Here is a 16,765-nt window from a genome sequence, read left to right on the forward strand (position 1 = left end):
ACGATGAACGAGCGCAAAACAGTCAAAAATCGCTGATCTGTGTCACGTCGTTCATTTCCATAATGTCGCTCCAGCTGCCGGTACGATGTTGTTTGTCGTTCCTGCAGCTCCACACATCGCTGTGTGTAAACCCGTAGGAACGACAAACATCTCCTTACCTGCATTCACCAGCTATGTGGAAGGGAGAAGGTGGGCGGGATGTTATGTCCCGCTCATCTCCGCCCCTCCACTTCTATTGGCCGGCCGCTTAGTGACGTCGCGGTGACATCGCTATGACGCCGAACGCACCTCCCCCTTGAAGGAGGGATTGTTTGGCGGTCACTGCGACGTCGCCAACAAGGTATGTGCGTGTGACGCTGCCGTAGCGATAATGTTTGCTACAGCAGCGAGCACCAGATATCGCATGTGCGATGGCGGCGGGTACTATCGCGCTGGACATCGCTAGCCGATGCTAGTGATGTCGCAGCGTGTAAAGTACCCCTTAGACTTGAAGGTGAAAATGAAATGCTGCAAATCCAAACTGGGGTGGTTTAAGATTTACTAGTCCTAAATGTTTAGTATTTTACATAGCTTTCTATAGAATTTTACAGAGAATAATTACTTCTGCACTACCCATAGACAATATATGTCCGGGAGGTCTGCATATGACTCTCTTGTGTACATTCTGAAATATACACAATATATATCAAGTGCTAGCGGTACTTACTATTTCAGACCCAGTGGACTTCGGATTGCTGGATGTAGGGAGACAGCAGAAGATCCTGGGTTCTAGGAGACACATTCAGCTCTGTTTTGCAGCCTGGAAGCTGACTTTCTTCTGTAACTGAGATTTATATAACAGACTCAAGTTACAGGGGAAATCAGATTTTTAAAAAGGAAATTTAAATGTTCAAATGCCCCCAATTGGTCTTTTATTACATTATGGGACAAAATATATTTAATAGGTTAAAAAAGTACATAATTAAATAGAATAGTTAAACCTAGGAAAAATATATTAAGTAAAAAATAAAAAAAGATGCTGTAAATCCAAATCACTGTTACTAACAGTACCCCTGTGGCAAAAAAAGGTCCGATATATAAAAATAATTGTTACAAAAAGGAGAAAAAAAAAGTATAATTTAAGTGTTCCTTTAAAGGCATAAAACAATTAAAATCAATGTGTAAAACAGAAATGTATTTTCCCACCGATATCAAATATTGGCAAAACAATAAAAAAACAATATGAAAAGAACAAAAAAAAATTAGGCACTATGTAACACTAAAAATATGCAAAAACTATGTGAATAAGAACATTTTTTACAGCTTTTTATACCACATGCATGAAAAAAAATGTGCCTCTTCGGTAACAAGGGTAAATGGTCTGTTATTGAACTGATTTGGGTTAAGTTCACTTGCTCAGCAGTCAGTGGATTCGGCAGAGATCTGTTGGAATGATTTCTGCCTGATTTTTAAACATGGGAGTTTACAGAGAATGATTATAACTACATTTTCTGAAGGTAACAGTCACCAATCAGTAGGAAGTGTACAGGCCTTTGCTTTGAATGACTTCAGCACATCTACAGCCACAGGACATCACTAGTCTCTCACCCTGCTCTAGTGTGATTTTGGTCCACTCTTCTTCCAGTCTCTTCCACAGTTCTTTGACTGTTGTGGGTTTCTTGGCCATAACTTTGTAACCAAGGATTTTCTAGAGGTTTTCTATTGGGTTTAGATCAGGATTCTGAGCTGGCCATTTCATCGTTTCAATGTTTTCTGTTTCAAGGAACTGCTTTACCCATTTTGTTCTGTGACAGAGGGCATTGTCCTGCATGAATACTGCTGACTGATTGAGTGATGAATGCAAGTAAGGAACTACGTGTTGTTGAAAAAGGTTCTGATCACACTTGCATTCACTCTGCCATGTAGCTGTATGAGAGATATAACTCCTGCAGCAGAAAACATTCCCCAAGTTCCCAAGCCACTCTGTACAATGTGAAAAACAGCTTTTATTATATTCACCTGCGGGGTACAGTCGGGTCCGATAGGCTTCGCTGATCTCGGGCCAGCGCTTCCTCTCTTCCTTCCATCGCCATCTTCCTTCCCAGCTTTGTGTGGATGACACATCCTACGTTATCCACACAGAAATCTCCATTATGCTCCTGTGAACACGCACTTCTCTCTGCTCTGCTGAGGGCAGATAAAAGTATTGTAGTGCACATGTGCGGCTGTTCTTTGACCTTTCCCCGTGCTTGCGCATTACAGTACTGTGCTTTGCTCTCAGTGCAAGTGTGCAGGAGCACAATAGAGACTTCTGTGTGGATAACGTAGGATGCATCATCTACATGGAAATGGGAAAAAAGACTCGACCGCCCCACAGGTGAGTATAATAAAAAATGTTTTTTACATTATACAGAGTGGCCTGGGCTCTTATATGCAATATTCTAGAATACTGTATATATGAGCTCAGTGTTGGTGGCTGCAGTTAATAAGGATCAAATTTGGTCACAGTTCCCTTTAACTACCAGTAACTTGAGACATTTTACACACTATCAAAGGATACATTAATTTGTAGGAAGCTAGTAGTAGAATATATAATTAACAAAATGATATAATATAAATGCTAACTGTACAAAAGGAAGATGTAATATATAGGCAGTTATAAAATTATAATGTATACGAGACTACGGTGAATAACATGACTAGTGAATAATACGAGCCGAGCATCAAGTCAAAGTGTCTATAAAATAGAAATTACATCTTTGTTGTAAGATAACCCTGTTGGATAGTACATTAACTTAAAATATTCCAAACATAATATCCTTTTGGAGGTGGTGTGTGAGCACAAAGTGACTTTTCGAACAACACGTGGTAATAGACATGGCCCTGATAGAAATCATATATTTAGGTCAAAATCCATTGATTCATATACCACAAATTGTTCTTTATTCACATATATTACTCAGGTGCTAGGTGCACCCTTGGCATGGCAAAGCAAAGCTGCCCACTTTACTCCATGTTTTCCATCTCCCCCCACCTCTGTGTCCTGTAAAGTCAGAACTGTCAATCCAGGGTGAGGGGGACAGTAATAATTCTAAATCAGGTAGGATGAGAGGTGTATTGAACTGCTTGGCCAGGCCAAGGGTGCACAGAGTGCCTCTAGCATATTTAATACAGAACAACATCTGGCAAATTAAACAGATTTGGACATACAAAGTAAAAATAAATTATTAGGGCTATATGTCCCACAAGATGCTGTGCTTGGTTTGAACAGTCATTTTAAGCTGACAGACTCCCTTTAATTAGAAAAACACAGAATTGCCAAAATTATACATAGTTATTGGTTTGATGATGGGAGAAAGTTAAGGTAAGAAAGTAAGCAGATCCAACGTACACGACTGAGACTGTGTTGGGAAAGACCCAAGATAACCTTATTGTAGGTTTAAACAGAGACATATTGGTAATGTACACATGACCCAGCTATAATTGTTGGATGCTTAGTGGGTTCGTGTTGTATTTCCAGTACGAGGTAAGTGTGCACCTATTCACATTCAAAATATCTATTTTCTTTGCTCCATTAAAGGGGTTTTCCCCATCACTAGGATATGTCATCATTTTAGTTTGTAATCCAGAGAATAAAACCAGCGCTGTTTCCCGATTTGAGCCATTACGTTATAGGGAATCTATCAGGAGGTTTTTGCTACCTCACCTGAGAGCAGCATGATGTAGGAAAAGAGACTCTGAATTCAACTATGCATCACTTAGATTACTGGCTGCAGCCGTTCTGACACAGATTTGTTAGCTTTATTCATGTAACAGACTCCTGAGAGCTGAATCCCACCCATATCAGGCTCTCTATAGAGATTATACATTGACAGTGAAGTGCCAATCACAGCAGAAGGCGTGTTGGACTGGCCTACTCATGATGTTGTAGTCCTGCAATTATAAGTCTCCTGCTGCTTAAACAAACATATATAATAAATAAAAGATTGGACTGTGACAAGACAGAAAGCTTTAAATTTCTGTGTTAACCCTTACAGCATGCTGGCTTCAGCTAACATAGCAAAAACCTGCTGATAGATTCCCTTTAAGGCAGCAGAAAGCCTCAGCCAGCCCTACTAAATACAATACAGCGGGTATTGTGAAGAAGATAGAGTGAAAGGAAACAACACCAGTCCTCTGTCCCTTTCATTTTTATTATTTTAGGGGTCTCTGACGTTGAAAGCCCACCGATCATAAAGTGATTTCATATCCTAGTGATATTTCATCAGTTTATAACATGGATATACCCTATTAATTTGCAATACTTTAGTCACGTTGAATAATTATTTCCATATAAACCATACTGGGCTTCATATATGAATAAAAAAGTCAGGAGAAAAACTTAGAGGTGATCAGATACTTTGTAACACCTCCATTGCTTTACTATTTCTTCTGTATCATATCTATTAAATTGTATTTGACCCAGTGACCAAAATAATTGTTACAGTTTAATTGTAATGAAAAGCAATGCAATATTTAACCAGGAAATAATTCTTCAACAAATTCCACAATGACCAGTAAAATAAGGATAGTGAAAAAAGGGTAAGTGCGAACATCACTACAATAACATGGACAAATTTCCATGTAATTCCATTTAATCTGAGCATAATCACATAATGTTCCAGCTACTCTGCTGCTAATTACTGTCTATGGGCAAATCTATAGGAATAGGAGAAAACTGCTTTATGCAGATTCAGATCGCATTGGTTCCTCTAATTCTCTTGTGCCATGAACAGACACATTCTCTGCTCATATCCGCAGGCAATATCAATTACATCTGAAATGTCTTCATGGTTAAATGTTTAACAGAATAAATAAAGAAAAACATAACTTCAGCTATTTTTTAATCCCTAACTCCTGTATAAATGTAGATTAGTCATTTCCTGGCATGGTCAATCAGTGACGTAAGGAAAGATTGGCAAGAACAGGAGGACAAATGCCCGCAAGGCTTTTCCCTTCAACTTTTTGTAGGGCCAAGTCTGTTCATGACACATGACAATTTGAGCGACACCACCTTACAAACTGAAGTGCATCCATGAGCTAATCTAACCTATTGCCTCTTTTAGGTGGCGCCTACTATCTTATCTCCAGGAGCCTTGGACCAGAATTTGGTGGATCTATTGGACTTATCTTTGCTTTTGCCAATGCTGTTGCGGTTGCTATGTACGTGGTTGGTTTCTCAGAAACCGTTGTGGATCTTCTAAAGGTGAATACTGTGACTCCTGGAGAATATCTTTTAAGTATTTCACCTTAGGTGGAATTGCCTTCATGGTTAATGATTCTTGGTGGTAATAAACAATAGTAGTATATTGCTTTAGTATGGTATTTTTATCATTTTGTCCCAGCTTTTGCCAATAGATGTTCCAGGTTCTCGCCCTTCTTAACATCAAACACAAGAACAGATTTCTTCTGTTTTCAAACCGATGATAAAATATATTACAAAAATTCAGACTGATGCCCCTTACATTCATATGCAATAACTAAACCTTTAAGAGTATGTGCATCCGATCAGGACCCACTGCGTCCTGGACCTGACCTGCGGGGCCGCGAGTCTCCTCCGCAGGAAACCACAGGAGACCGCAGATGCCCACAATCGGGGTTTGGGGCGCTGTGGTCTCTCTCTTCTGTTCTTCCTGTGGAGGATGCTTGCGGCTCCAAAGCAAAGAATTGACAAGCATGCGGCTCGGGAAGCCACACCGCAGGTCAGTTTTCCATTCAGGCCATACACTCACAGTGGACACGGGATTTCTATAAATCCCGTCCACTATGCTTGTACTGTATAACGCAGTATTTTGGACGTAGCTGAAATATACTGCGTCCAAAACGCTAAGAACACGGATCGTGGGTACACAGCCTAATAGACTCTGCCTCTACTCAATCTGCCCGAAAAAGGAAATATGTATACTTTCTGTAGATGATTAGTTAGCACATAGACTAATAATAATAGATTAACTGTGTGACCTATCCTTCAAGATAAACTCTACCTAAAGTCTTAGCGGCTTAAAGGGTTTGTCCACCTTTGGGACCATTATTTATTATTTTTATTTTCTTACTTAAATGCATATATTTGGAGCTAAAAATGTGTTTTGTTACTTGGATTTGTTAAAAATGTTGCACCTTTGTTGTTACAGGCTCTTTGTTTACCTGAAAATTCAACTTTGATGTTGTCCACGGCCATAAATCAGCTGAGTAAAGCTCAGAAAAATAGACAGCTAAAAGAGTTACAAACTGCCTGTCAACCCATATTAGCAGGTTGACTGATGGATTCTTAGTTAACCCATTCAACACCCAACTATAGATTGGGCAACACAGAGGTTAAATGAGGCAAACGGCACAAAATGTTTAATGCAGCCGATTGCAAAAATGATTTATATCCAAAAATATGTGAATTGAAGTAAAACAAAAATGCCCTCAAAGGTGGACAACCTCCTTAAAGGCAATTTGTCATCAGGTTTTTTCTATTTAATCTGAAGACAACATGCTGTAATGGTCAACAAATAGAATTCAATGATGCCTCTCTTATCAAGGCCCTCAGTGTTGTTTACTTGTAATATTTGTTTTAGCACCAGGAGGTTATTGTTGCCTTGACTAGCTGGTGCATAAGCACTCATCCACCTCTGCCCACTTCTGTGAATAGCAGCTCACTGTCAATGTACATTGTAGACACAGATTCTGGTATGGATGGGGGCAATTCTCTGAGTGATACATCGTTGGATTCAGATTCTCTTTGCCTACATCTTGCTGCTCTCAGATGAGGTACCAAAAACCTGTTGACAGATTCACTTTAAAGTCATCTCTCATAAGACTACAATACCCTATATAAGGGGCAATATATTATAGAGGCAATAACGTTTAGCATAAACTGCATAAATAATATGGTTCTGCTTGGCTAATATAATATATTATAAAATATTACAAAATACACAGGGCACATAGATTATGAGGATATTCATGATGTAAGTGTGCCGTCACCCGGCTAGTGGAGAATGACGGCTGGCTACTGTCCATGTTACGGTACCAAGATTTTGATTACACCTATTAAATCGTTGACTTCTTTCCCAATAGGACAATAATGCAATCATGGTGGATGAGATGAATGATATCAGGATTGTGGGGACAATAACAGTAATCATTCTGCTTGGTATTTCTGTAGCTGGCATGGAATGGGAAGCAAAGGTAAGAGGCGAGGCTGAGAAAACAGATTCAGAAAATACGGTGGATACAATATAATGCCGATACTTCCAATCATGGATTTGATGAAAAGTTGGTAAAACAGATTAAAAGTTTTTATTCCAAATTAATGTTTATTTCTGCAAAAAGCTCAGTATAAATGTGTTATATTACTTACATTTGTGTCAATGATTTATTCTCATTGAAATGTCCTGCACATAATTGATGTCTGAGAATGACAATGATCGCCTTCTTATTAGCTCGTTGCTCTCCCTTTGACTGTGAAATCACTGACCACATCATAAAGTGTGGGGGACGTCTGGGTTAAGTTTCATTATAATTGTTGAGATACGCTACTGAAAGTCATCTCAGGGGACATCTTGTAATGTGAACTTTGCATCATGATTGTTTTATTTAGAAATGAGCTAATAATGGATCATAAAACTCAATTTTACTACTGTAGTTGCTTAACTATCTACAATGGAGCATCGGAGCATGACTCTTTTGTCCTCTATAGTTATCTCTTATATAAACGTCTCCATTTTGCAATATCAGTCAGATAAGTATGCCATAAATAAATCACATTATTGGAGCCAGTATGTACATAACAAATAGATCAAGATAGAGAGATATAGAGATAGAAAAATATAGAAAGATCAGATAGATAGTTATAAACAGTAACAATGCAGTAACATGACAAGAATCTACATAACTAATCATATGCTAAATATTTACAAGTCAAATTTATGAGATAGCCAAGATGATTATAAAATGAAGCTGCCTCACGCTCAAAGCTATAGTGGAAGGAGAGATATGGAGAAAGTCAAAACTTCAAAACATTGTTACCCTTTTGCTCGTCAGTGTATAAAAAGGCTATATCTCACTATTGAAAACACTGGACTATTATTATTAGCTAGAAAGAAAGAAAGAAAGAAAGAAAGAGAGCAATACAGGGAGAAAAAAATAAGAGAGAAAGAAAGAGAAATAGCAAGAAAGAAAGAGCAAGAAAGTGAGCAAAAGTAAGAAAGAAAGAGCAAGAAAGAAATAGAGAGCAAGAAAGAGAGAGCAAGAATGAAAAATGAAAAAAGCGCAAGAAAGAAAGAAAGTAAGAATGAGAGCATGAACGAAAGACAGAGCAAGAAAGAGAGAGAGCATGAAAGAAATAAAGATTAGTTCTTCCTATCTGGCTGTAGTAACTAAATTGTATATTTTTTATCCTCAGTAGCTTTGTACAGTAATGACATGCAGACTAAGGTCCTTCACTTTGTGAGACGCCCCCTAGTTGTTAATTAGGTGCAGCTTCTCTTCACTTGTAAGGTCCCAATAAAAAAACATTGAGAAACTCTTCTCTAATGCAGGCGTCACACGAGACAATCTATCGTGCGATGTGTCGTCGGGGTCACGGTTTTCGTGACGCACATCCGGCATCGTTCACGACGTCGTCTCGTGTGACACCTACGTGCGACTCCAAATCGGTTATAAATTGTGGATCGTGTACGACACCCCGGGAACAATGAACACAGCGTACCTGCGTCCCGCGGCTCCCGCCGGCTATGTGGAAGGAAGGAGGTGGGCTGGATGTTTATGTCATGCTCATCTCCGCCCCCCCGCTTCTATTGGCCGGCAGCTGTGTGACGTCGCTGTGACGCCGAATGTCCCACCCCCTTCAGGAAGAGGATGTTCGCCGCCCACAGCGACGTCACTCAGCAGGTAAGTGCATGTGACGCCGGTTTAACGACTTTGTGCGACATGGGTAGCAATTTGGCTGTGACGCACAAACGACGGTGGCGGGTACGATCGCTCGTGCAATCCCACGATAGATCGTACCGTATGAAGCCCGTATAAGGGTTGGTATGCATCGGCGTATAAAAAATTGCTACAATTTTCATCCCAAAAAGTTGGATGAGTGAAATCCGTTTGGTATTCCTTATGTCACACGAGTGTGCAATTTTTTTTCTTACCAGACATCCTGCGTTTTTTTGCCCAGCAGCTTTTATTCCACAATCATTTACAGGACCATTTACAGTGTTATGTGCTACAGAATGGCAATGTATCTGTAAAAATCGGACAGCATGTGGATGGTCTGTCCGCTGTCCACTTTTTTTCTCGCACCCATACACTTGCATTGGTGAGTCTTGGATGTTTTACGCAACCATACTCAGCATGCTGCAAATTATTTCCTCAGGCCGAATACAGCTGAGGAGAAAACTCGCACATCAGCACTGACTCACTGATTAATATTGGTGCAAGTGCAATATGATTTTTCATCGGATTGCACTCTGTATTTATACACAGATGGGTGCGACCCCTAAATGGTATATGTGTGAGGACTTAGGCCTAGGACACACGGCGAGAAAAACGGTGATAGTGGAATGCGATAAAAAAATGCACTAATATTTGATTGACAGGTGCAACAGGAATGGAATGTGTGTGTCAGGTCTTGCTATCTATTCCCTCCCCTGTCTGTCTGCTGGCAATATAATTAACATCTATGTCAGTGACAGGGAGGAAGACCAGGCAGGCAGACAGGGGCAGGAATAGATAGCAAGACCTCCTTAGTAAACCATCAGCACTCTGCAGTCGCAGTGGAAGGGTGGGATAATCAATGCTATAACAGGCAGGTGCTGGCTGTATAATACAGTGGGCACCCATCGTGTGTAGCATGCAATGGTGCCTGCCGCATACTCCAGTACATGTGCATTACATGTTAGAAATGGGTTAAATGTACAGTTGGATAAAAGGAATACTGTATACATACATGATAAGTCTATACTTTATCTGTGTTTGTAGTCTTCTTACATATCATTTACTATTTATTGCAGTAGTTTGAAGCAAATAAATATAATATATTTGTCAAGGAAAATAATTCTGTCAAGATAGTATGTGCCAGATCATGGCAGTAATCTTATTAAAAAAAAAACACGTTGCGGATGTAAATGGATATCACCTCACACAATGTCTTTGTTCATTAAGGCTCAAATTGTGCTGCTGGTTATACTGCTTATTGCCATAGCCAACTTCTTTATTGGGACGGTTATTCCAACAACAGAGGAGAAAAGATCAAGAGGATTCTTTAATTATCAAGGTGAAGTATTCAAGAGATAAACCTGTTGGGTATAGTACTATGCATTAATGTAAAGTGGGGGGAGGGGGATAGCCTTTTTTCTGCTAAGAGCCATTTGTATATTTATAACCTCATCCGCGATCCATACAAAATTTTCAATTACATGTGTGATCCTAGAGCTGAAGCATACATGTCACATAGGAGACACTGAGGCTACAGTATATGCATCACATAGGAGCCACTGTGGCTGCAGTGTATACATCACATAGGAGACACTGGGGTTGCAGCATATGCATCACATAGGAGACACTGGGGTTGGAGTATATACATCACATAAGAGACATTGGGGCTGTAGCATATACTGTACATCACATAGAAAACACTGGGGCTGCAGCATATACATCACATAGAAGATACTGGGGATGCAGCATATACATCACATAGAAAACACTGGGGCTGCAGCATATACATCACATAGAAAACACTGGGGCTGCAGCATATACATCACATAGAAGATACTGGGGCTGCAGCATATACATCACATAGAAAACACTGGGGCTGCAGCATATGCATCACATAGAAAACACTGGGGCTGCAGCATATACATCACATAGAAAACACTGGGGCTGCAGCATATACATCACATAGAAGATACTGGGGCTGCAGCATATACATCACATAGAAAACACTGGGGCTGCAGCATATACATCACATAGAAAACACTGGGCTGCAGCATATACATCACATAGAAGATACTGGGGCTGCAGCATATACATCACATAGAAAACACTGGGGCTGCAGCATATGCATCACATAGAAAACACTGGGGCTGCAGCATATACATCACATAGAAAACACTGGGGCTGCAGCATATACATCACATAGAAGATACTGGGGCTGCAGCATATACATCACATAGAAAACACTGGGGCTGCAGCATATACATCACATAGAAAACACTGGGGCTGAAGTATATACATCACATAGTAAACACTGGAATTGCAGCATATACATCACATAGGAGACACTGGGGCTGCAGCATATACATCAAATAGAAAACACTGGGGCTGCATCATATACATCACATAGAAGATACTGGGGCTGGAGTATATACATCACATAGGAAAAACTGGGATTGCAGCATATACATCATGTATGATACACTGGGGCTGTAGCATATACATCACATAGGAGTTCATGAGGCTGCAGCATATACATCACATAAGAGACACTGATAATGTTCTATATACATTACATAGGAGACACTGGGGCTGTAGCATAGAAATCACGTAGAAGATACTGGGGCTAGAGCATATACATTATATAGCAAACACTTGCTCTGCAGTGCATACATCCCACAAGAGACAGCATGGCTGGAGCATATACATCACATAGTCAACACTGGAGGTGGAGCCAATACATCACACAGGAGACACCAGAGCTAGAACATATACATCACATAGGAACCATTTGGGCTGTAGCATTTATATCACATAGGAGACACTGGGGCTACTGCATCTACATCACAAAGGAGACACTGGGGGTGCAGCATATACATCACATAGGAGATATTGGGGCTGGATTGAACATAAATATTACATAGAAGACACTGGGGCTGCAACATATACATCACATTTGAGACACTTGGGCTGCTGTCTTCATTGGTGGGAGAGGAGCACAGAGTGCATCAAATCCACCCACAAAGTACATCCGGACATTGGTCAGTGTCAGGACGTATTCCTTCATTGCACGCCCCAGTGTTTTGTAGAGAATGCTGAATACCTGTGTTCGATGTGTAAAGAGGAATTGAAAGGAAAGCCAAACGAGACCGCCGGCCTGAGCACTGCAGTAGATTCCCTGAGATCAGAGAAAAGGACATTGTGGGCCATGGACCCAGAGGTTCCCCACTTGATGTAGGCTGCAGAAGTTGTCATCACAATGATCTCCCAATGCTAGACTGATACTATCAGTCAGTGGTCAGTGACCACCATAAAAACATTGATAATCCAAATTCTTACATCTGGAATCTTCCTTAGACTATAAATCATTATGTCATGCTGCATGAACAGCGATTAAGAGAAATCTCAGCATAATATTATGGCTATTGTGATTTTTTTTTTTTAAATGCTCCAGTGGCTGATGCAAATTACAGGGCTCAATATGTATTATCATCATAAAAACGTCTATAGCAGCAGCTGGATACAAACTTTAGTCAGTGAAGGATTCAAAAGTAAAACATGGACCTAAGTGCTTCCCATTATAGCAGCCAGGACTATATCTACTCTATCGGATACTTCGCTTTCCTGCCTACACTATGCTGATCACTGATCTTTATTAGGGATGATGAAACACCACAAATATCCAACTTTACGAATATCCGACGAATAGATCGCCGCTATGTGAATAAAAGCCTAGATGCACCGATAAATGATCGCAAAAGCGTCATAAATCAGTGATCTGTGTAGTGTCGGTCATTTTCATAATTTTGCTGCAGCGACAGGTACGATGTTGTTCCTCATTCCTGCGGCAGCACACATCGCTGTATGTGAAGCCGCAGGAGTGAGGAACTTCTCCTTACCTGCCTCCACCGGCTATGCGGAAGGAAGGAGGTGGGCGGGATGTTTACGTCCCGCTCATCTCCGCCCCTCCGCTTCTATTGGCCGCCTGCCGTGTGACATCGCTGTGACACCGCACGACCCGCCCCCTTAGGAAGGAGGCGGGTCGCCGGCCAGAGCGACGTCGCAGGGCAGGTAAGTGCGTGTGAAGCTGCCGTAGCGATAATGTTCGCTACGGCAGCTATCACAAGATATCGCATGTACGACGGGGGCGGGGACTATCGCGCTCGGCATCGCTATCGGCTAGCGATGTCACAGCGTGCAAAGTACTCCTTAGTCTATGGGAAGCTTGAATAGTTGTTATTCGGGTTTCCCATAGACTTACATAGCGCATCAAATATTCGCGAAGTCTGATGTTTGTGGTATTCAATTATCCCTAATCTTTATCCTCTAAGTTGCAGGTTAATTAACATCTACTCTTTTTTTCTAGCTTCGATATTTGCGGAAAACTTTGGTCCAGACTTCAGGGGTGACGAAGGATTTTTCTCTGTCTTTGCTATTTTCTTCCCGGCAGCTACAGGAATTCTTGCAGGTGCAAACATCTCAGGAGATCTGCAGGTACTGCTCATTAAACTTGCATTCAACATTGTCATGTTTGTGTCTCAAGATATTATTATACAATATCCATATAATATACCAGGTGATTCAAAACATCCAATATACCGATGACAGTGGGCCCCATAGTTTCAGGTTTGTGGATGGTTTGTGGTAGTCACTAGAAATGTCACCTATGGTCTTCATTCTTGTCTCCCTTAACTTATATTTTGTGTTAACATGCTTGAAAAGCAATTATTGGACCTCTAGACTTAAAATACAAGTAGAATTCCATTAACAGAGTTATTTTAAGAATGCAACCATCTACAAGCTGCATTGGGGCATTAGGGTGTCTTAAAGGGAACCTGTCACCAGATTTGGCGACTATAAGCTGCGGCCACCACCAGTGGGCTCTTGTATATAGCATTCCAGATTACTGTATATAAAAACCCAGGCTGCTGTGTAGAACATAAAAATGACTTTATAATATTTACCTAACGGTCGGTACGGTGCAGATGGGTTAAATGGGTGTCTCCGTTCTTCGGGTGCGGCGCCTCCTTTTTCGGCCATCTCTGTCCTCCTTCTTCTGAAGCCTGGATGAATGACGTGTCCTACAGTCATGCACACGGGCGGGCATCGAGGTCCTGCGCAGGCGCACTTTGATCAAAGTATTGTAGTACGCATGAGCGGGACCTCAATGCCCACCTGTGTGAATGATGTAGGACACGTCATGCATCCAGGCTTCAGAAGAAGGAGGACAAAGATGGCCGAAAGAGGAGGCACCGCACCTGGAGAATGGAGATACCCATCTGCACTGCACTGACCGTTATGTAAGTATTATAAAGTCATTTTTACGTTCTACACAGCAGCCTGGGCTCTTATATACAGCATGTTAGAATACTGTATATAAGAGCCTGGTGGTGGTGGCCGCAGCTTATAGTCGCCAAATCTGGTGACAGGTTCCCTTTAAAGGTAAGTCTCTGAACCCCCTCTATGAGCCATACAGCAAAAGTGATTAAAGTGATTTAACCTACATTTGTAAGCGGATCCTTCACCAGACTAACAATACAAAAAGCATACATTATTAAAGGGAATCTGTCAGCAGAGTTTTGCCACGTAATCTGAGAGCAGCATAATGTAGGGACAGAGATCCTGATTCCAGCGATGTGTCACTTACTGGGCTGCTTAGTGTAGTTTTGATAAAATCACTGATTAATCAGCAGTAATTATCATTAGAGGACTACTTGGCGTGCTGCCAGGTAGTCCAGCTCATTCATGAGCTCTGTATAACTGCTAGATCTGCAGCAGAGAAAACATTTATTTTATCAAAGTGACAACAAACAGCCCAGTAAGTGACACATCGCTGGAATCCGGGACTCTGTCTCTACATTATGCTGCTTTCAGATGGGGGAGCAAAAACCGGATGACAGATTCCCTTTACATGGATCTGCTAGTCATGGTGAGACTGGTGTACTTTTCTTTGAAAATCCATGTCAGAATAGATCTAAAATAAACTGGATTTAAGAGTTCTTCTACTCTCTTGTTGGACCCAACCTTACAGCCATTTTGACTATGATTGTCAAAGTAAGTATAACAGCATCATTAGATTTAATAGTTCATGTTGTTTGTAGTGTGAAATCTGAGATCTTTAATTAGTGATTTCAAACTAACTACATGAGTCTCATCAGGTCTAAATGGTCTATTTAATCATGTATGCAGTTTGTATTGTGAACTTATGAATTATATATTGTGATATAATGAATTCTAATATAACGAAAATGACAATATGAAACAATATGAATGATTTTTAGGACCACGGCTCATGCGATTAGATATATGTAATAAATACACTAAGTATAGATCATTATCACTAAATCTAGGACCTGTAAAAGCTATTGGTGTCCAAAAAACAAGCTTTAGTAGCCAGACTTGTGGTTGTGACTCTTTAACCTCTTCCTGCATTATAAGGAAAAAAATCCATCGCTGTTTCCACATAAAGTGATACAGAATACTAGAACGCTCCCAGCATATTGACACTTAGGTGGACTTTGCACGTTGCGACATCGCAAGCCGATGCTGCGATGTCGCACGCGATAGTGCCCGCCCCCGTCGCAGGTGCGATATCTTGTGATAGCTGGCGTAGCGAAAATTATTGCTACGCCAGCTTCACATGCACTCACCTGCCCTGCGAACGTCGCTCTGGCCGGCGACCCGCCTCCTTCCTAAGGGGGCGGGTCGTGCGGCGTCATAGCGACGTCACACGGCAGGCGGCCTATAGCGGCGGAGGGGCGGAGATGAGCAGGATGTAAACATCCCGCCCCCCTCCTTCCTTCCGCATTGTGGCCGGCGGCAGGTAGGAGATGTTCCTCGCTCCTGCGGCTTCTCACACAGCGATGTGTACTGCCGCAGGAACGAGGAACAACATCGTACCTGTCGCAGCACTGGCATTATGGAAATGTCGGAGCCTACGATAACGACGCTGTCACGAACCACCGGGGGGGTCACTCAGAAATCCCCCGCGCTGGCTACCAGTACGTCACAATCGGGGGGTAACAAGTGGGGGTCACCCCTCCTTTATACCTCCCGACCGACAGACAGAGCACGTGACGCGCTCTCTAGCGCCCCTCTTATAGTCAGGCCGATTATGGAATTGCCCGACAATAAGCAAGGAGGCCGCTATACTACTTATGCCGATTATTCAAGGGTCCCCGGTGAGAGTAGGGTATATATTCCCCCGACCTCCGCGGGCGGAATATATAAAACCTCCCCGAATCTCACTGGCCTCCCCACAATAATCCTTGGCACAACTCGCTGCCACCAACCGCTTCACGGTAACTATTAGCCGAACACACAGACGTGGGATTCAAGATCGAGATAACAGAACAGCCCAAGATTAATTATATAATTTAATCAGCCTAAAGCACACTAGAAACTACAATATATACAATAGGGAATCTACAGAATATACAAATGTCAGAGTACAGTTACAGATAAAGCATGGTTTACAAACAGGCATACACAGTTCCAGCAGTTACCTTGTGCGTCTGGCCACAGGGGGGCGCTGTAGACCAGGTTTCTAGGATCCTTCCCACAGATGTTTCCTACACGTGACCCCCGGCGAAAGAACCCTGGAAAATGGCCGAAGTAGGGTTATCAACCTGGGCAAATCCAGGTCCCCTCCTACCTTAGTGACCTCAGAGGGAGCACTGCTCCACCCCTGGCTGCAGTTATGGACAATATCCACAACAGGGGATATGGCCATAACTTTGCCTGGGAGCGTCGTAGGCAGACGCCAACGCTCTCATTGTGACAGTTATGAATTTAGCTACAGAACGAGAGGACTCATGACTTGTCTACTAGTTCC

The 16,765-nt window shown here is 41.7% G+C and overlaps 1 protein-coding gene across 2 annotated transcripts in view; it reads left to right on the top strand.

The window, feature by feature from the left end:
* The window catches only part of SLC12A1 (solute carrier family 12 member 1), a 243,034-nt gene that overhangs the window by 60,608 nt on the left and 165,661 nt on the right, over positions 1–16,765 (top strand). For both annotated transcript variants that reach the window (XM_075345801.1, XM_075345802.1), the window contains 4 exons: positions 5,085–5,224; positions 7,084–7,194; positions 10,162–10,273; positions 13,298–13,425. In XM_075345801.1, the coding sequence (XP_075201916.1) occupies positions 5,085–5,224; positions 7,084–7,194; positions 10,162–10,273; positions 13,298–13,425 (491 nt within the window). The remainder of the gene's footprint in view (positions 1–5,084; positions 5,225–7,083; positions 7,195–10,161; positions 10,274–13,297; positions 13,426–16,765) is intronic.

This window comes from Anomaloglossus baeobatrachus, chromosome 4 (genome assembly GCF_048569485.1).
Source record: "Anomaloglossus baeobatrachus isolate aAnoBae1 chromosome 4, aAnoBae1.hap1, whole genome shotgun sequence".
In the NCBI taxonomy this organism is placed as follows: domain Eukaryota; kingdom Metazoa; phylum Chordata; class Amphibia; order Anura; family Aromobatidae; genus Anomaloglossus; species Anomaloglossus baeobatrachus.